Source organism: Bos indicus x Bos taurus, chromosome 21 (genome assembly GCF_003369695.1).
Source record: "Bos indicus x Bos taurus breed Angus x Brahman F1 hybrid chromosome 21, Bos_hybrid_MaternalHap_v2.0, whole genome shotgun sequence".
Taxonomy (NCBI): domain Eukaryota; kingdom Metazoa; phylum Chordata; class Mammalia; order Artiodactyla; family Bovidae; genus Bos; species Bos indicus x Bos taurus.
In genome coordinates, this window is record NC_040096.1 from 22,883,074 (window position 1) to 22,903,718 (window position 20,645).

The 20,645-nt window shown below is 49.0% G+C and overlaps 2 protein-coding genes across 11 annotated transcripts in view; both read right to left on the reverse strand.

Moving 5' to 3' along the window:
- Nucleotides 1–5,991: 5,991 nt before the first annotated feature.
- Nucleotides 5,992–9,633, reverse strand: RPS17 (ribosomal protein S17). Its single transcript, XM_027521230.1, has 5 exons — nucleotides 9,406–9,633; nucleotides 8,967–9,118; nucleotides 8,359–8,464; nucleotides 7,402–7,467; nucleotides 5,992–6,119 (listed from the first exon to the last, which is right to left on the reverse strand). The coding sequence occupies exons 1-5, from the start codon at nucleotides 9,616–9,618 to the stop codon at nucleotides 6,039–6,041; spliced, it is 618 nt and encodes a 205-aa protein (XP_027377031.1). The 5' UTR covers nucleotides 9,619–9,633; the 3' UTR covers nucleotides 5,992–6,038.
- A 3,356-nt stretch (nucleotides 9,634–12,989) lies between these two features.
- Nucleotides 12,990–20,645, reverse strand: part of CPEB1 (cytoplasmic polyadenylation element binding protein 1) — a 109,619-nt gene continuing 101,963 nt past the window's right edge. For all 10 annotated transcript variants that reach the window (XM_027521172.1, XM_027521173.1, XM_027521167.1 and 7 more), the window contains 4 exons: nucleotides 17,738–17,936; nucleotides 16,432–16,526; nucleotides 15,798–15,878; nucleotides 12,990–14,444 (listed from right to left, as the gene is read on the reverse strand). In XM_027521172.1, coding sequence (XP_027376973.1) covers nucleotides 14,334–14,444; nucleotides 15,798–15,878; nucleotides 16,432–16,526; nucleotides 17,738–17,936 — 486 coding nt within the window. In that variant the 3' untranslated portion in view covers nucleotides 12,990–14,333. The remainder of the gene's footprint in view (nucleotides 14,445–15,797; nucleotides 15,879–16,431; nucleotides 16,527–17,737; nucleotides 17,937–20,645) is intronic.

Below are 20,645 nucleotides of genomic sequence, written 5' to 3' on the forward strand. Positions count from 1 at the left end.
TAAAAAAATTTTTTGTTGTTTTTTGATTTTTACAAGTGTTGCTATACAACAACGCCAATCAGGCTATAATTATATACACATCCCCTCCCTCCCCAGCCTCCCTCCCATCCCCAACCTGGGTTTTGATTCAGATTCTAAAGAAAGGCTCTGCATCTTTCTCTGTCTTAGAGCTATTTTACAACTCTCTAAGTTGTAGATGCCTGACAATGCAAATAATTCTTACCTATCAGATCAAATCAGTCGCTCATTCCTGTCCGACTCTATGCGACCCCATGAATCGCAGCACACCAGGCCTCCCTGTCCATCACCAACTCCCGGAGTTCACTCAGACTCACGTCCATCGAGTCAGTGATGCCATCCAGCCATCTCATCCTCTGTCGTCCCCTTCTCCTCCTGCCCCCAATCCCTCCCAGCATCAGAGTCTTTTCCAATGAGTCAACTCTTCGCATGAAGTGGCCAAAGTACTGGAGTTTCAGCTTTAGCATCATTCCTTCCAAAGAAATCCCAGGGCTGATCTCCACAGACAAATGTAAATAAATTCTGTTGGCTAGAGGTTTAGCTGACTTCCCTCTGGTGGAAGAAGTCGGTCTTGTGTCCATTTATAAATTCAACATTCCCTTCCTCCAAATTTGTCTCTGACTTCTCCTTTCAACTGACTGTAACACCGGTTTTTTAAAAATAAGGGTTTTAAAAAATACTTACCAAGTTCATTTTATATCTGTGTGACAGTCATTTCACTTTGTTGAAAACTGTACTTTAACAAAACTAAGGACAATATGGGCTCCCTGGAGGCTCCGCGGTAAAGAATCAGCCTGCAATTCAGGGGCCGCAGGAGACATGGGTACGATCTCTGGGTGGGTAAGATCTCCTGGAGAAGGGCATGGCAACCCACACCAGTATTCTTGGCTGGAGAATCCCCATGGACAGAGGAGCCTGGAGGGCTACAGTCCATGGGGTCACAGAGAGTCGGACACGACTGAGCGACTTAGCACAGCCCACAAGGACAATATAGGGGAAAAAAAGAAAATTACCTTCAAAACGTTCCTGGGACTCTTTGAAATCTTGAAGCAGCAGAGTAGGTGACACAAAAGGCAGAAGTCTATCATATTTCATGCCATATGCCAACAGACATTATCAGACGCAAACAACACCGGAGAGACGCTAGTCCGGCGGCGTCCAGCCCAGCGGGGATGCAACTGCCCGCGAGCACACTTAGCCCCACGGGCACCTCGAGCGGACACACCTGAGCCGCGACCCCGCCCCACCACGCCTGAAGCCGCGCAATCTCTGGCTGGGGGCAGCGCCTCACCGCCTGCTTTTAACAAGTTCCACGGGAGGTTCTAACGAGCCCAGGGCTGATTTTACAGATGCAAGAACTAAGGCCTAGGAGAAGCTCCTCAACGTTAATGGAGAATGAAACCGCTTCTCTGTGCCGCCCCTGCTCCTCCCCGACCCTTCCCATCCCTCGTCTCATTCACCTGGAGCACGGGGCCTTAGAGGCCGCCCAGCGTGCAGGTGTGGGTCAGCGATGGCACTGCCTCCTAGTGGGGGAGCGCGGCAAACACCACAGCACGCAGCCTTGTATTTTAATTTTCTTACCCACTAGTCATTTTAAACTAGCTCTAGTTTCTCTCCCATATAGAAACCAAAAGAGGGAAGGCTTCTTTACACATAGCCGTATTTAGAAGGCAAAGTTACTTGCTGAGAATGCCCGACTCCACACCAAGAAATGGAAAGAAATGTTCTTGGTGAAGAAGAGAAAGCTCCTTCCCTACTGTACAATACTAATAAATATAAGGTAATCATGGAGGTAAAATAACAATAGATGCTAAAACCAGTGAGTGAAAAGTTGAAGAACAGGGTATTTAACCACAAAATTCAAAACACCTTCTTACAACTTAACAGCGGAGAAACTTGAGAAATACACCTTAATCCAAGCGCTCAAAGTAAACATCACTAAAACTGTGACAGATATTGTGTCTCTCAGTATGATGCATCGAGTACACAGTATCACTTCTGTGATACAGATGTGCCTTGACTTAGGATGGGGTTATGTTGCAATAAACCCATAGTAAACTGAAAATACCCTAAGTCAAAAATATATTTAATTCACAACCTACTGAACATTATAAATCTTCTTGCCCATGCGGGAGAAGCAGGAGATGCCGGTTCAGTCTCTAGGTAGGGAAGATCTCCTGGAGAAGGGAATGGCAACCCACTCCATTATTCTTGCCTGGAAAATCCCATAGACAGAGGAGCCTGGCAAACTGTGGGGATGCAGAGTCAGACATGGCTGAATATCATAGCCTACCTGAGGCTGTTTTTAACATCCTAACACATTAACCTCAGTTGAGCCAAATCAACTAAGACAAAGTCCACTTTGTAATAAAGCACTGGGTATCTCTCATATGTGAAAGATCAAGCCAATCACTCCTGAAGGAAATCAACCATGAAGAGTCACTAGGATTGTTGCTGAAGCTCCAATGCTTTGACCACCCGATACAGAAAAGCCTACTCATTGGAAAAGACTCTGAGGCTAGGAAAGACTGAAGGCAAAAGGAGAGGGGGCGTCAGAGGATGAGACGATCAGAGGTAGAATAAGCAACTCAATAGACATGAATTTGCGCAAACTCTGGGAAGTAGTGGGGAACAGAGGAGCCTGGTGTGCTGCAGTCCATGGGCTTGCACTCAGACTCGAATTTGTGATTGAATGTCTCATGTACTGAACACTGTACTGAAATAGAATGTATAACTACAGAATAGTTAAATGTATTTGTTGCTTTGAGATCACATAAGCTGACTGGGAGCTGTGGCTCACTGCCACTGCCCAGTCATAAGTTACACCACTATCCTAACCTGTTAAAAGATAAAAACTCAGTTATCTGAAGTAGTTTCTACTGAATGCCTGTCACTTCCACACCATACTAGTCAAAAAATCTTAAATCAAACCACCCGTATTTCTAAAATTTAAAAAAAAAAAAAAAAACCTAAATTAAATCTAAGTGCAAGACAACATCAAACTGAAATTGAAGGACATTCTACAAGGAGTCAGCCAACACTTTTCAAAAATATCATGAAAGACATGGAAGGAAAAAAACATGAAAAGTAGATACAGTGATTCTGGGTTGGATCCTCAACCAGGAAAACTGGAAGAAATTACTGGGAATACCGGCAACATTTTACATTGGACTATGGATTAGAGAAGAAAACCTAAAGGCAAAGGAGAAAAGGAAAGAAATACCCATCTGAATGCAGAGTTCCAAAGAATAGCATGGTGAGATAAGAAAGCCTTCCTCGGTGATCAATGCAAGGAAATAGAGGAAAACAATAGAACGGGAAAGACTTGCGATCTCTTCAAGAAAATTAGAGATACCAAGGGAACATTTCATGGAAAGATGGGCACAATAAAGGACAGAAACAGTATGGACCTAACAGAAGCAGAAGATATTAAGAAGAGGTGGCAAGAATACATGGAAGAACTGTACAAAAAATATCTTCATGACACAGATAACCACAATACAATGGTGTGATCACTCACCTACAGCCAGACATCCTGGAGTCTGAAGTCAAGTGGGTCTTAGGAAGCATCACTACAAACAAAGCTACTGGAGGTGATGGAATTCCAGCTGAGTTATTTCAAGTCCTAAAAGATGATGCTGCACTCAATATGCAATTTGATCTGGTGCCTCTGCCTTTTCTAAATTCATCTTGAACATCTGGAAGTTCTTGGTTCACATACTGTTGAAGCCTCACTTGGAGAATTTTGAGCCTTACTTTGCTAGCGTGTGAGATCGAGTGCAGCTAAAGTGCTGCACTCAATATCCGAGGAAATTTGGAAAATGCAGCAGTGGCCACAGGACTGGAAAAGGTCAGTTTTCATTCCAATCCCAAAGAAAGGCAATACCAAAGAATGCTCAAACTACCACACAGTTGCACTCACCTGGACATGGAATAGACTCTTTCAAAATTGGGAAAGGAATACGTCAAGGCTGGACATCATCACCCTGCTTATTTAGCTTGTATGTAGAGTACATCATGCGAAATGCCCAGCTGGATGAAGCACAAGCTGGAATCAAGATTGCTGGGAGAAATATCAATAACCTCAGATATGCAGATACCACCACCCTTATGGCAGAAAGTGAAGAGGAACTGAGGAACTTCTTGATGAAAGCAAAAGAGGAGAGTGAAAAAGCTGGCTTAAAACTCAACATACAAAAAACTAAGATCATGGCATCAGTCCCATCACTTCATGGCAAATAGATGGGGAAACAATGGAAACAGTGACATACTTTATTTTCTTGGGCTCCAAAATCACTGCAGATGGTGACTGCAGCCATGAAGATGCTTGCTCCTTCGAAGAAAAGCTATGACCAACCTAGACAGCATATTAAAAAGCAGAAGACATTACTTTGCTGACAAAGGTTTGCCTGGTCAAAGCTATGGTTTTTCCAGTAGTCATGTATGGATGCGAGAGTTGGACTATAAAGAAAGCTGAGCGCCAAAGAATTGCTTTTGAACTGTGGTGTTCAAGACTCTTGAGAGTCCCTTGGACTGCAAGATCAAACCAGTCCATCCTAAAGGAAACCAGTCCTGAATATTCATTGGAAGGACTGATGCTGAAGCTCCAGTACTTTGGCCATCTGATGCAAAGAAATGACTCACTGGCAAACACCCTGATGCTGGGCAAGACTGAAGGCAGAAGGGGATGACAGAGGATGAGATGACTGGATGGCATCACTGACTCGATGGACATGAGTTTGAACAGGATCTGGGAGTTGGTGATGGTGAAGGAAGCCTGGCATGCTGCAGTCCATGGGGTCGGACACAATTGATGGGTTAGGTAGCAGTTATCATATCCATGTGGATTTCCTGATTACGATCATTCATCTATGGCTGTTAAAAGAATGTCCTTGTTCTTAGGAAACTGACAAGATATTTCAAACAAAACGGCACATCTGTAACTTAATCCCAATGGATCAGAAAAAAGATGTGTATATAAAGACAATATACAAAGCAATTGGGAGAAAATGTGAACTGAGAGCTCTGGAAAGAGTATTTAAAAGTTCTTTATACTATATTCTTGCAACATTTCAAGTTAGAAATTATATCAGGTGTTATGACTTTGTGTATTTACAGTAGATGTTTTCAGAATGTTTCCCAGGATCAGAGTGCTCCAACTGCTCCTCCAGCTACTTGTGAGCAAGGACCAGCCCAACCTAGCATTCTCCACCACACAGTTGGACCCACTACCTCAGCAGGATCCCTAAGCTCAGAACCATCTCCCAGGATCCACCTAGCAAGCTCTGCCTCCCTTAACCTGACACATCCCATGGTCTCACTGATCCTTCCACACACACATCCATTCACACTCAAGTCTCCTGTGCTCCACATGTATTCTATCTCCCATCCCCAGAAAACCCAACCCTCATACATATGAGGAACATTACCTTTTCAAGACAAGAAGGTTCACTAACCCAAACTGCATGTACCCAGGAGGGGCTGAGCTCAAACACACAGGACACATGGGGTAAAGAGGGAAAAGCATCTCCCGACTTTTGCCCGAAGCCAGAGTGAGCACGCGATGGCACCCCACTCCAGTACTCTTGCCTGGAAAATCCCATGGATGGAGGAGCCTGGTAGGCTGTAGTTAATGGGGTCGCTAAGAGTCGGACACGACTGAGCGACTTCACTTTTCACTTTCCTGCATTGGAGAAGAAAATGGCAACCCACTTCAGTGTTCTTGCCTGGAGAATCCCAGGGACGGGGGAGCCTGGGGGCTGCCGTCTATGGTATCACACAGAGTCAGACACGACTGAAGTGACTTAGCAGTAGCAGAGTGAGCATGCAGGACCTGCCAGGACCAGGCCTTCTCATACATACACTGTCTGTATGGGCACTGCCCACAGGTGCTCTGCAGGACACTTCTCCTGGGAGAAAGAATTCCTGTCCTTAGTTCCACCAGGACCCAACCCCATAGATGACACAGGCAAGGTTGTTGTCTGAGGTTTATTGAAAATATTACAGCACAGCAGAAAGACTCAAACGGCTCCACGTGGTGTTTTGAAGTTCATCCCAACTGTAGGCTGAGTGACCTGCAGGTTGGACAAACTGCCAAAGTCCTGTAATGATAAAAACGGGCTTAATGTGGCTGTTCTGGCAAGATCTGTGTCCAGAGTCCCAGCACCACCATTAGGCTACGCTTCACCAACCTCCTCCAGCTCGGGTCAGACTGCTGGGACCCTGCAGAAAATTGACAGCCTTCTCCCCACCCCAGACCAGTAAACTCACAAGGGGGTGGACTCCATCTGAAGGATCCTACAACCCAACAGTCACAAGGGAGCTGTCCTGTGCATTCTAAGACTTTTAACAGCATCCTCAGCCTTTACCCACAAGTCTGCTTGTACCCCCAGCTGTGACCAGGCATCGCCAAATGTCCCCTGGGTGCAAAATCTATCCCTTTGAGAATACTGCTCTAAGGCTAATGCAGTGCCCCTTCACTTTCAGGACCAGTCTCAGATAGGATGCATCACTCATGCAGTCAGCATTTGTGAAGCAGGAAGAGGAGTGGTGGGACAAGGGCAGGGCCTGCCTCTGAGCTGGCTCAATGTAAGTGCAGTGAAACCAAGGCCCCACCACATAACCAGAAATTAATTCCTCATTTCATGCTCAAAGATCAATTTTACAGTTGAAAATAAAAAGCTACATTCCAGGATAGTGGTTATTTCAGGAGAAAATAATCTGTAACAGGCTTTAGCTATACTGGTGATGTTTTTCTGAAGCCGGGTGGTAGGTATATAGGAATTCATGCTATTACTTAAACATTTCATCATCATAAAAAAGGGAAAAATGAAGTTGCTCGAAATCAACTGCCTCCTGGACTTTGAAGCTCATGCTTTCACCAAAATGCAGAAGTACTAAGATAAATCACAGAAGAGACACTTATCAGTGTGCTGAAGACAGCTGAACCACTCAAGCAGTGCCCTGTCAGCACCAGAAATGAAACCAGAGCTCATGTGAGTGGCTAGCATGTGGACACAGGAGAGCAAGAAGAGCAACGGTCACTAGATCTGGGAGTTATCATCACGTGGACAGCAAACTCAACCTTTAGCAAGCAGCTAAACCCCCTCTGGAGGTAGTCTAGCTTAGTGGTTACAAGTGTGGATGGATTCCCACCTCTGCCGCCCACTAACCTGAAATTACCACTCCAACATCTATAAAATGTAAACAACAGGAGATGCCTCGAGGGATACAGTGAGGAAAACAACATACAGAAAATGTGGAGATTACCTGATATATTTTAAAGATTCAACAAGTGTTACCCAGTGGTATTACAGATAGTAGAGAGCTACTGATAGTTGGTGACCAGGGAAACCCTACTTCAGGAATTCATCAAACACTCACCAAGAGCTTCAGCATTTCCTTAGTGTCAGGATCTACTTCAATGATTTCCTGATCCAGGGCTGAGACCTAGGAGAAACAAGGCAGGCCCCAAATAGTAATGAGTTAGAAAATCTCTCACCTTCCCTGCCTTTTCTACAAGATTCTTAAATGAGAAAGAAAAATTGGGGGAGGGGGGAAGCATAGAGGGGATACAGTAGAAAGTGAAAGTGAAGTCGCTCAGTTGTGTCCAACTCTTTGGAACCCCATGGACTGTAGGCCACCAGGCTCCTGCATCCATGGGATTTCCCAAGCAAGAATACTGGAGTGGGTTGCCATTTCCTTCTCCAGGGGATCTTCCTGACCCAGGGATCGAATAGTATCCCACAAATTCAGTACTTAAAAAACCTTAAGACTGGGTTTATAGCTGTACTCCAGAAATATTATGCCAAAGCAAAAAAAAAAAAAAAAAAAAAGCCAGAAGACATGGTAAGTCACCAATCATTCAAGGTTCTCATGTACAGAACTTACATGATCCTAACAGGGCAGAACACAACATACAGGCAGGTATTAACAGATTACGGGCACCAACAGCTGCTTATGGGCTTCCCTGGTGGCTAAGATGGTAAAGAATGTGGTAAAGAATTCCGCCTGCAATATGGGAGACCTAGGTTCCACTCCTGGGTCGGGAAGATCCCCTGCAGAAGTGTATGGCAACCCACTCCACTATTCTTGCCTGAAGAATCCCATGGACAGAGTAGCGTGGTGGGCTACAGCCCAAGGGGTCTCAAAGAGTCCAAGGCGACTGAGCCACTAAGCACAGCTCAGCTGCTTAAGGAGCGGGGGTGGGGGTAGGGGGGGTGGTCTATGGAGATGCAGCTGAGGTGCCCCTGGAAACCAAGTACCTGAAACGGTTCTCAGGGACCTGCTTTTATCTTTCAGGATGAACCAGAGGTCCAGAGTAAGCCCCAGAAAGTTTACCTCAGGCACGTAATTGTCTCTCCTCTCTCTCTCCTCCTCCTGCAGCTTGATGGAGATACCTCTCACCGGGCCTCTTTGAATCCGCTTCATCAGATGTGTGACGTAGCTACAAAGCGCCCAAGAACACACATTGGTCCCCACGGTACACAGCACGTCTGGATGTGCACGTAGGAGCTTCAGTTCTTTTCCCGCAGTGAGAAGGGAGAGTCATCATCATCTTGGGAGTCCTGGCTCTAAGAATCTTCTACATAAACAGAACCTCTACACGCAGCTCCGCTTAACCAGGCATGCCTGTCCTCTGTATTCATGTTCATTTGTAAAACCACCAAATACTCCAAAAAACTTTCGCGATCCCTCCCAACCCTCATCTGCTTTCCTTCGAGCTCCAATTTACGCAATACAGCAATAAATCAAGTAGGTCTTTAAATATTCTCTTCCAGAGATCGACTGGGGTTAACTTCGTCCAAGCGCCATTGCTGTCAAACCACCAAGTATCAATGCAACGTGAACACAAGACAACTTCACCAAGAAACCCCACAGACGCACAGCTCCCAGGACCCACCCGGGGGCCACGGAGGCCTTGGAAGCCGAACGCAGACTCGACTCACCCTGCGATCTTATTGCGAAGCTTCTTGCTGGGAATAATGGCGATTTCCTCGCACACACGCTTGTTGGTGTGGAAGTCATTGCCCAGGCGCGTGTAGTACTTCTCAATGATGACCCGGGCCGCTTTCTTTACCGTTTTGGTGCGAACGCGGCCCTGCGGGTGGAGAAAATAGGGTCACTCGCGAGCCAGGACCACCCCGCTCCAGGAAACAGCGCGGCGTCACACCCTGACCCGAGATGGGTTCGTGGGCTGGGGCTGAGCCCGGTACAGTAAAGGCCCGGCCGGGCAGTGGTGGAGCGCGGGGTCAACGCGGAAACCAGCAACGTAAGAAGGCTTCAGCCTCACAGGGCAGTGCGCGCCTCCTTACGGGCTGGGAGCTGAGGGAAACAGCGGATGGAGGACGATTCTAGTGGGCACCAACTTGGAGCCAAAACACCTACCATGTTGGCGGGTCCTTGGTAAAAGAGGAAACAGGAAGCACAAGAGAGACCTATAAAGCGCAGGCCAGAAAGCCGCTTCCGCCTAGCCTGGGACGCGCTGAGCCTACTCCAGCGCACCACAGCGACCCCTAGCGGGGCGGAGGCAAAATAGAACGGAAATGTGGACGGCCCGTCTGCATCCAGTGGGCGAAACGAGCTATTGATCTGCCCCATGATGGGCAAAGCTCCTCCGCTCCGCCCCGCCTATGGTCGTCTTAGGCTGGTGTCTGAAAGCCTTCTACAGTGGTTTCTACTGCTTCTACATCGGTCCTGAGTACTCATTGGAAGGACTGACGCTGAAACTCCAATACTTTGTTGGCCACCTGATGCGAAGAACTGACTCATTGGAAAAGACCCTGATGCTGCGAAAGATTGCAGGTGGGAGAAAGGGACGACAGAGGATGAGATAGTTGGATGGCATCACTGACTCGATGGACATGAGTTTGAGTAAGCTCCAGGAGTTGGTGATGGACAGCGAAGCCTGGCGTGCTGCAGTCCATGGAGTCGCAGAGTCGGACACGACTGAGAAAATGAACTCTACAGAGATTGGATCGCCCAAGGGCTTGGAGGAGAGGTGCATCTCTTCCACACATGCCAGGGGCGGTGTTTGTGTGTTGGGGCGGGGCGGGGCGGGGTTGGGTGGACAGCGGCAGCCCGTGGAAGTACGGAAAAGTGAGAAGGTAGGGGATGGCCTCGCACACCAGGTCCCCACCAAGGTCAGAGCCTTGTAGCCTGGTGGAGACACAAGTACAACTGGGAAATGATTATCTCATTTCCGAATCTTTGCTCAAATGTCACCTCATCAAAGGGACTTTTCCTCCAATTTATATATTAAGTAGCACTGTTATCCTTTTATAATTTTTTTCTTAGCACTTCCGTTCAGTTGCTCAGTCGTGTCCGACTTTTTGTGACCCCATGAACCACAGCATGCCAGGCCTCCCTGTCCATCACCAACTGCTGGAGTCTACCCAAACCCATGTCCATTGAGTTGATGATGCCATCCAACCATCTCATCCTGTCATCCCCTTCTCCTGCCCTCAATCTTTTCCAGCATCAGGGTCCTTTCAAGTGAGTCAGCTCTTCACATCAGGTGGCCAAAGTACTGGAGTTTCAGCTTCAACATCAGTCCTTCCAATGAACACCCAGGACTGACCTCTTTTAGGATAGACTGGTTGGATCTCCTTGAAGTCCCAGGGACTCTCAAGAGTCTTCTCCAACACCACAGTTCAAAAGCATCAGTTCTTCAATTCTTCAGTGCTCAGCTTTCCCTATAGTCCAACTCTCACATCCATACATGACTACTGGAAAAACCATAGCCTTGACTAGACGGACCTTTGTTGACAAAGTAATGTCCATATGCTGCCTAGGTTGGTCATAACTTTCCTTCCAAAGAGTAAGCATCTTTTAATTTCATGGCTGCAATCACCATCTGCAGTGATTTTGGAGCCCAAAACAATCAAGTCAGTCACTGTTTCCCCATCTATTTGCCATGAAATGATGGGACTGGATGCCATCTTAGTTTTCTCAATGTTGAGCTTTAAGCCAACTTTTGCACTCTCCTCTTTCATCAAGAGGCTCTTTAGTTCTTCACTTTCAGCCGTAAGGGTGGTGTCATCTGCATATCTGAGGTTATTGATATTTCTCCCGGCAATCTTGATTCCAGCTTGTGCTTCCCCCAGCCCAGCATTTATGATGTACTCTGCATGTAAGTTAAATAAGCAGGGTGACAATATACAGCCTTGACATACTCCTTTTCCTATTTGGAACCAGTCTGTTGTACTATGTCCAGTTCTAACTGTTGCTTCCTGACCTGCATACAGGTTTCTCAAGAGGCAGGTCAGGTAGTCTGGTATTCCCATCCCCTTCAGAATTTTTCACAGTTTATTGTGATCCACACAGTCAAAGGCTTTGGCATAGTCAATAAAGTAGAAATAGATGTTTTTCTGAAACTCTCTTGCTTTTTCGATGATCCAGCACTGCTATCCTTTTAATGTTGCTCTAGCATTTCTTAGCATGTGTCAGTGACTTGTCTCAGCTAAGCTAGGGATGAATTCTGTTGTCAGCAGTGTTTTGCGTTGAACAGCACCTAGCACAAAGTTCGTTCTCAAATATTTACCGGCAGGGCCCAGTTCACCTGCAGTGCCTCCAACTGAGGCGCCTTCTCCAACCACCACTGCTGTCTTCAGGCTGTTCCTGTCTTACCCATCCTCAAACGTAGTCCTTCTGAAGCCAACAGCACTGGCTCCTTGCTATGCTGGCACCCCCAACAGCCTCAGGAGTACTGCTCCTTCTCTCCATCTCTGCTGAAGTGGGTTCCAGGCCCTCACCTGACTTAAGGAAGGGCTGGGCTGCCCAGGTTGGATGAGGTTAGGGGCACCAGGCTGTGTGCCTCATCCCTCAATTCCTGGACAGTCCAGTCAGTCCCTCTAAACTGAGAATGGAAGGCTGAAGGAGAAGCAGCTCGTGCCCTGAAATGAAAGCAGCATGTGGACCAGAATGAGACAAACGGGGAAAAGAGACGACTCTGAACAGGACAGGACACCAAAAGGGCGTGTCAGAGCCCCTGCCCCGAGAGAGCTGCAGGAGTTTACCAGCAAACTTCAAATTAGGCTGCAGCCAGCTGCGCCTTGGCTGACCAGACTCCCCACCCTCGACAACAGTGAGTTCTTGCATCTCTTCACGGAAGGGATGCTTCAGCACACAGAGCTCCCTCCACTAATGATTAAAATGGAATCTTCCAGAAATTGCTCCAGCAGCCAGGCCCAGGCACAACCTACCTGAAAAAATCATCAGTAGACCAGGATTAAATAAATCCTGGAAGCCTGTGAGGTAAAGAGTCCAAGTGATAGTCCCGAAGAATAGCAAAAATTTACTCCCGTTCAGTAAAGAACTGGGTCAGCACAGATGACTCCAATAGACAGGAAGCCTCCCAAGAAGAAGAAAGCTCTGAGGCGTAGAGGAGGAGCTGAGAACAAGTGGCCTGTGCCGACTCCCAAGGAGCTAGCCTCTGGTCCCTCCAAGGCCGGTCTAGGATGATGAGAAGAGGAGCCCCCTGCCTGCTGCCTGCTAAGTCACTCAGCTCTTAGTCTTCACAACCCCATGGACTATAGCCTAACAGGCTCCCCCGTTCCTGGGATTTTCCAGGCAAGAATGCTGGAGTGGGTCACCATGCCTTCTTCCAGGGGATCTTCCCGATCCAGGGATCAAACCCACGTTCTCTTCTGCCTCCTGCATTAGAACCTCAGGCGGGTTCTTTACCACTACCGCCACCTGGAAAGCCCAAGAGGAGCCCGAGAAAGTTTATTTGTGTGGCCTTTTTACATACCTGGACCAGAGGTACCCACTTACCAGAAAGGTACCTTCAAGGTGCACGAAGTGAACCAGAATGACTTAAAGGGGCAGGTCCCCACATGGCCCCTCCATTAACCTGGGCAGGAATCCTGTCCATTACAGAAGATGCAAGGAAATGTGCGTCTTTACTCTGAAATCCTAAGTGTCTCACTGTTCCCATTCCCCCACCTCAGACACAGAGACAGAACCGGAACTCTGCTGCAACGTGTTTATTATGTGCCAAAAAAACTACACCACAGCTTACTCCACACACCTGTAGGAGAGTGCAGTCTTGCCTGCATATACTACAATGAGGTAGAGACTTCACACACAGCTTCACGAAACCCACAGAGTAGCTGGGATATGCAACAATGCAACGTCAGCTCAGCAGGAGGGAGGAGGGGCATTATGACACTGGTTCTTTGGCACACAGCTTCCCAAAGAGGGGCAAGTCGTTTTGTTTTTTTTTTTTTAAAAAAAAAGGAAGGAAAGAAGAAAGAAAAAGTCAAGTTTTCAAATTCCAGTAGCATTTCAGTCGACCGCAACTGTTGCTTCATACGCTTCTCAAACGAAGGAAATCAGGGTAGGGTACTTGTCCCCTCTGAGAGAAAGGGCTCCTGTGAGCCTTCATCTGCCCCCACCAGAAAGCAGCCCTTTTTTTTAGCTCAGTTACAAAAGAAAAAAGTCCTGTGACTTTGTGATTAAAAACTTCTATCAACCCTCCCCCCCCACATAAGTGCAACTTAAGAAGGTGCAATAAACCATTTTAAAACTATATACAGCAGCCGCTCAAACATCATTCATCCAGTCCAGTTTCAAATCCAAAAAAAATTTTTTTCTTGGTTGCAAATGCCTTGATTTGCAACTGTGAGAAACAGTGACCAGCAGTCCCCCAGACACAAATTTGCTATAATGTTAAAAGCTGCCAGGAAAGAAAAAAAATCTCTTGTTCCAAACGACTTAAAAACTGTTTTAAGGAGTGTAAAAAGGAACCGGTAAAAACCCTCGAGCGTAAAATATGAAATATGATTTTGGTTTAAATGAAGAGCAAAGTCTCCTTGTTGTTTACAGTAAAAAACACCAGCTGAACACTCAGTTTATGCCGTTCAGGTGGGGGTTAAATAAATGGAAAGGCACTGTATGGCAACTGCAAGAATGAAACCAATGAGACCTGCACATCATCACCATCAGTATTGCAAGGAATGTAAAAAAGCGCTTTTAATAAATAAACCTAGATGTAGGCGTCGTGTCAATACCTTCTGGACACGTAGTTCTTTTTTTTTTTTTTTTTTTGCTTTTCATCGGCAAAATGAGGAACTAAAATCTGGGAAAACTACAGAGTCGCTTGGAGGGCGAGCCAGAGGGTCCTTGCCCTGGCACACCCTCTGAAAACAAAACCCGACAAAACTCATTGTGCATTAATTAGTGCAGAAACAAAGACAGATTCAGCAAGTGCAAAGGTGACTACGATTTCCCTTGTCCTCGGGAAGCCAGCTCCCTGGTCGCCGGTGGCAGGTGGGCCGCAGCAGAGGCGGCCGGCCCTGGGTGCACAGGCCCCTCTAGCTGGAGTCGCGGTTCTTCTGGTTCCGCATCAGGGGGCTGTGGTGACGCAGGCCCTCCATGCTGTGCCGCCAGTGCCAGCAGCTCCGGCAGAAGTACTTGAAGCACACCTGCGAGGGGAGAGAGGAGAGGAGCCAGGCCTGCGTCAGACCAGCCAGGGGGGCGGCTGCGTGCGCTGTCTGCTCCGACCAGGAGGGCGTGGGCATTCCTGATGGCCTCTGCGGGGTCACAAGAGCTGGCCCCAGTGACTCCTCTTGTCCCCAACACGGGTACCTGGACTTAACTGCGCACGTTGGGCTCCTGGTGTATAGCGGCCATGCCAGCTCCCCTCCTCGGTTCTGAGCACCCAGCTGCTCTTCCAGTCCCTGCCCATCCTACCTCCTGTGGAGCACTTGTGTCACATGGCCACATACATCACGGGAGAGCGTTCAAAGACAGTGACTCCAGGCCCTAAGGCCAGGCAGCATGGCTTCGGCGTCACACTCAGTGAGGAGAGGTGACTGTGCATGTAGATCAACACCTCAGCCCCAGCCCCTCACTCCTGCTGGCTGTGTAACCTCAGGCAGGCCACTAACTTCCAGATATCTGAAAATGGGGACCATCTGTGAAACACACTGACACACACAAGCCTGTGAGAAGAGGCTGATCAGACCCACACGTGATCTCAAGCTCTCCCCAGCAACCCACACTTACTTCACATCCTCCTCTTGCAGCCTCAGTTTAACTACCATCTACTCAGACTCCAAACCTGAGCGACAGCACCACTGCAAAACTAACTCCAAGTGCACACACAGTGCTGCGTCCGCCCAGGTCCCTGACTTCTCCTGTCACCAGCAGCACAGGCACCACTTGGAGACTGGTCACAAACGCGAGACTCAGGCCATGCTCCAAACCTGCTGAATCCGACTGTGCACTGACACAGATCCTCAAGTGATGAGCACAGACACACCACAGAGGACGAGACGCTCCGTCCAACACATCCAGATCTGTGCTCCACCCAGAAGCGTGCGACAAAGCTGCCGTGCTGCTTTCTGCCTGCTTCTGACAACTGGGTACAAACCAGGTAGCAGCACCGAAACAGCCTAGAGATTCAGAAGTCAACAGAGACGGATTCCTTGCCTAAGAAGAATCAACCTAAAGGGCTTAGAGCTACAACAGCAGGACCTGCCTGGCTCACAGGTAGTGCTGACCACACCTGCCCGGGTCTCCGTCATCCTCAAAACCACCCATGAGCAGCAGTGCCCCACTGCACAGCACCCCCAGGACAGGGAGGCCACAGCACCAAGACTCAGCTCCATGGGCTTTCCCGCAGTTCAGGGTCAAGCATCACTGCTGCTTCTGCTGTGCTCTAGGACAACCAGGAGGAGCCTGAGACCTCCGAGTTCCACGTGATGAACGTGAGGTGACAACGTTTAACTGACAGCAAGGGTTCTGTAAACTTCTCAAGTGCCCAGGGGACTCACCTGATCCCGACAGAAGAATGGGCCAGGCTGGGAGCTGCAGATATGACACACAGAGTCTTCCAGGTAAGGGTCGATCTGAACCTGCAGACAAAGGCAGAGCAGGATCATTAAGGGGCTGCTTCTCACGGGGAGCCCAGAGGGGCCATAAGAGAAGGGTGGGTATGGGTCATCTATATGAACACAAGGTGGTTCCTATTTTAAGGGGCCCAGAAAGAACTAGGGCAGAGGACCCAGAGATCCTCGAGAGAGACAAGATCACTGCAGCAGCTTCCAGGCTGGCTGTGCACAGCATGGCAACCCCACACGTTACTGCCTGGCCTTCTCGGCAAACCTGACCCGCAACGCACTCACTCAGCAAAAAGCAAGCACTCGGAGGATGCAGGTTAGGATGGAAGTCAGCTTAGCTCGCAGTGCTGGTCAAGGACCACAGTGAGGGAAGGTGACCCCATGCTGAGGCTCCCATCCCCTCTCATCAACCAAGACCAGGCCCACCTTCAACCCTGACCCTCGGGTGCATCAGTGGAAGCCTGGCTCATAGCCAGCATGGCACAGCTCTCGTCTTGGGCCGGCCCTGAGTGGTGGCTGCCCAGACCTCTCAGATGGCCCAGAGGAGGGTACAGACCAGCCCACTCACCTTCTTGGTGAACTTGGTGGTCTTGATCTCCACAAAAGCAGCACTGACTGCTTTCAGGTAACTGCGCTGGTTGTTGAAAGTCACACGACCAGAGCCTACGGAAGACGGGAAACTCACCCTCGAGCCCGTCTCCCAAAGGCCACGTGTCAACACTCAGGAAAGCCTGCTCCTAGATCAGCACGGCACTGCCCAACAGAAACATAAACGCGGGCTACTCGTGTGACTTTACCGATTCCCAGTAGCCACCTCTAAGGAATGTAGTGGAATGAATGAAAAGAATGCAGGAGAATTAATTTCAGTAATATTTTTTCTTTAACCCAACATATCATCATTTCAACAGGTGGCACTAGCATGTTTCAAGCCCTCGGAGTCACGTTCAGCTGGTGGCACCTGTCAGACTGCAACTGCAGACCACGGTGGCACAGCCCCTCAGGAGTGGCCCCTCGGGGGAGGAAAGAGACTCCTTTGTGTGGGCAAACCCACAGGCGTGGTTATTCCAGGTCAGAGCGGAAAGCCAGACACAGGCAGAGCACAGCTGAAGGCAGGCCAGGCAGGGGAGTCAGAAGCAGCACCCCCTGCCCAGCACCACCTCTACCCTATGGGCTCTGAGGTCCCCACCCTCAGTGTGCAGTTCCGCTGTGATGAGCACACAACACTCCTTCCTGCCCAGACACGCTGTGGGTGGGCAGACGGTGCATGAGGGCAGGGGGAGCATGTTGATCAGGAAGGCCAGGTTCTGTTCCACCTCCAAGCCCCAGCACTGAGACGATTCTGTCACAACTGGGAACCTGACCTTTCTCAGTGGTCAGGCCCCCAGACTCCCCTCCGCTAGGACAGCATGAGCTGTGACCACACTCTACTGCCTGGGTCACCATGAGTCCTGCCTCAGCCTGGCTTGGTCTCTGACCCTGGACAAGACCACTTTTCAAGGCCTCTTAATAGAGGAAACCAGGCAAGTTCAGGAAAGTCCCAGCCTTTTAATAAAGTATTACCTGTTGTCTGTCTTAGAATGGTTTGGCTGTGAATGCTGACCTTCAAACCAGTGTTCCTGTTTTGTTTTCACCTCCTATCACCTCCTATAGGGCTCCTATCAACTTTCTTCCCCTTCAAGGGAGGTGGGGGGAGAGGAGTGGGTATAGAGAGGTCAGTACTGGTGGCATACCTAGAAAAAGATGCTAGATTGCTGGTATATGCTGATGAGCAGGCCTGGGTCAGGCCTCGCCTCCACTCCCATAGGAGAGTGTCACAATCTTGGTCTACACCCTGGGGGCCGCCCAGCTGTCCCACACAGAAGTGGGACACTCACCAATGGGATACTTGTGCTTATCTGTGTCAATCCCAGCATACACTACACCACCAAATAGGTCGTTGAGAATGGCGGCCAGGGCCTCGGCGTTGAGCATCCCGTGCAGCGCACCCACGAACACCGTCCTGCTGGGGTCGAGCCTCTGGGAGGGACTCTGCACAAAGTTGCTGTCAGCCAGGACCCAGGGGATCACCTGCACCTGAAAGCACCCACAGGTGTGTCAGTCCCGGCGGGGAGCCACGGTGGGGCTCCCGCAGCAGAAGGTGTGCGCAGCAGACAAGGCTCAGCCCCACACCGTCCCAGGCACCCTCAACCCCAGCACAGCGAGACCCGAATCTCACTGAGGCCGTGAGTCCAAAGTGGTGCAAAGACAACAAATGGTCGAACAGTAGCCACTCATCCTGAAGAGAAAGAACTGTCCTGAACCATCACACCCAGGATCCTGGTTCTCTGTCACAACCTTCAACAGTGGGGTTCCAACAAAGGACCGTGGTCACTGATGAACACACAGCATGGTCCAGAGTCCCTGGACAGGAAGGGCTCGCAGAGGAACGACAGGACAGGAGCTTGAAGGACAGAGGGTGGGGACCCTTAAGGTATCTGTGAGGAAAGCTTACTGGTCCAACATGTGTATCAGAGGGCTTGGACAGGAGCAGTGGGATAGCCGGAGAGACGCAGGGTCACAGTCACATACAGGAGGTCACTGTGGTTCAGCAGAGCAGAAAGACACCAGGGCAGGAGCAGACTGTGCCCTCTGCCTCCAAACCCCTTGAGCCTAGAACAGAATCTGGCTGGCAAAGCAGGCAGGAGGCTCCAGAGGGTTGACAGATGATCAGTAAGTGTTCTTGGAAGATTAATCTGTGAAGCTTTTTTTTTTAAAAAAAAAAAAAGGTCTCAAAGTAGAAGAGATTTGAGGCAGAAAACCAGCAAGGAGGCAAAACAGTAGTACAGAGGACAGGTGATGAAGACCGGGAGAAGGCTGGGGAAGCTGGGCACAGAACAGGCCACGACCAAGAATATTCTTCTAGAGGAAAATCTGCAGAATGCAGACCACCTGGGCATTGTGGGGAAAGAGAAGAATCAGGACTGATGGGTTGCAGACCGAGGTAACCATGGGGAGCCGATTTCACTGAAGATGCAAAAGCCCATCTTGTTTTTTCCATTCCCATGGGAAAGTATAGCATCCCGGGTGCCACCAAGCTTTCCAAAGTGAAAAGTGAAAGTGAAGTCGCTCAGTCGTGTCCGACTCTTTGCGACCCCACGGACTGTAGCTCACCAGGCTCCTCCACCCATGGGATTCTCCAGGCAAGAATACTGGAGTGGGTTGCTATTTCCTTCTCCAGGAGATCTTCCCAATCCAGAGATTGAACCCAGGTCTCCTGCATTGCAGGCAGATACTTTACTGAGTCACCAGGGAAGTCTCTTCCTTAAACATCAGAGTACATGATCACAGGACATCCTGAAGAAAGGCCCCACAGGATGGTGGGGCTCAAGTAGGACCTGAGCCTACAGAGAGGTGAGTCTCGGTCGAAGGTAAGAGGAGGGCCACAAAAGTGAGTAGTTTGTCTGACTGGGAAAGAAAAGGGGGCATCAAATACCTACTACTATGAAGAGGAGATACAGGAAGGAAGACGGTCAGAGAGGGATGAGAACCAGGGCAGCCTACAGTCCATGCACCCAAGAGAGACACTACAGCACTGCCAGGTGATGAGATGGGACCAGGACGCAGGAAGGCGTCTGCAGGGGCACTGGAGAGGGGGAGGGTCTGTGGTAGCCTCTCACTGCGAAGGCAGTGATAGCTGTGTGAGCTCCATGCAGCAAGGACGGACAGAAAGTAGGGAAGCTGTGGGTCACTGTGGGCAGCCAGAGGACAAAATGCATACCAACACCAAGAAACATCTGTAAAACCAAGAGTCAGCTCTGTAAGGTAGATCTCTTATTTTAAGCCAATGTGACCATCTCAATGAAGCAGGCATCTTCCCCCTTACCCTACAGATTTCAACAGACTTCACTCTCTAGAGCAGCTTTAGGTTCACAACAAAACTGAGCTGAAAGTGTGGAGTTCCTGGATACCCACTGCCTCCACAGCCTCTCTGACTCTCAGTGCTCCGCACCAGAGAGGTACATTTGTTCCAATCATGGAGCCTACACTAACATCACTGTCCGAACTCCATGGTTTACATCAGGGTTCACACTTGGTGTCTGTTTTTCCACTGTAACTCTATGGGGTTTTTGGCAACTGTATAATGGCATGTTGGACACGACTGGGCGACTGAACAACAATCTACCACTTTAATGTCATAAGACAGCAACTTTACCATCCTCACCGTCCTCAAAATCTTCTATGCTTTGCTTGTTTATCCTCCAACCCTGTAAGCCCTGGCAACTGCAGACCTTTTTACTAATATAGGCATTTCAATCTTCCATTTTATAAAGGAGGAAATGAAGTTTGAGAGATATTGATTATCTAGTCCAATATCACAAAACACACTCTAGAATCAAATTTTTAAAAGTTTTAACACCGATTCCTGAGTTCAGAACTTTGACAAGTGGTTCTCCAACACCACCCATTAGCACCACCTGGGGAATTTGGTTAAGGTGCAGATTCTCAAGCTCCAACCAAACTGACAGAGATCCTGAGGCAGGGTCCAAGAACACGCAGTGAGGCCCCAGGTAGGATGACTCCTTGCTTGAGACTCAAGATGCTAATCGCACACAAGGTTGACACAGCAGAGATGCAAAGGGAGAGAGAATCAGACAGAGAGAACCTCGTACTAAAAAAGCCCTGAATGGTAGTGCAGAAGTCACCATGGGCGGCGGGGGCGGCTACAGAGGGATTTACCCCAGGTTGGGAGGTCAGCAGGCACAGCTGGAGGGCAGGACTAGGAGGAACCAACTGTAGATGTTA

Excerpts from the sequence above, each read along its gene's own strand:
- RPS17 (XM_027521230.1), bottom strand. The coding sequence starts at position 9,618 with ATGGGGCAGATCAATAGCTCGTTTCGCCCACTGGATGCAGACGGGCCG. Across the intron at positions 7,468-8,358 it reads GAGACAATTACGTGCCTGAG|GTCTCAGCCCTGGATCAGGA; the intron begins GTAAACTTTCTG and ends TGTTTCTCCTAG. Across the intron at positions 6,120-7,401 it reads AGGAAATGCTGAAGCTCTTG|GACTTTGGCAGTTTGTCCAA; the intron begins GTGAGTGTTTGA and ends TTATCATTACAG.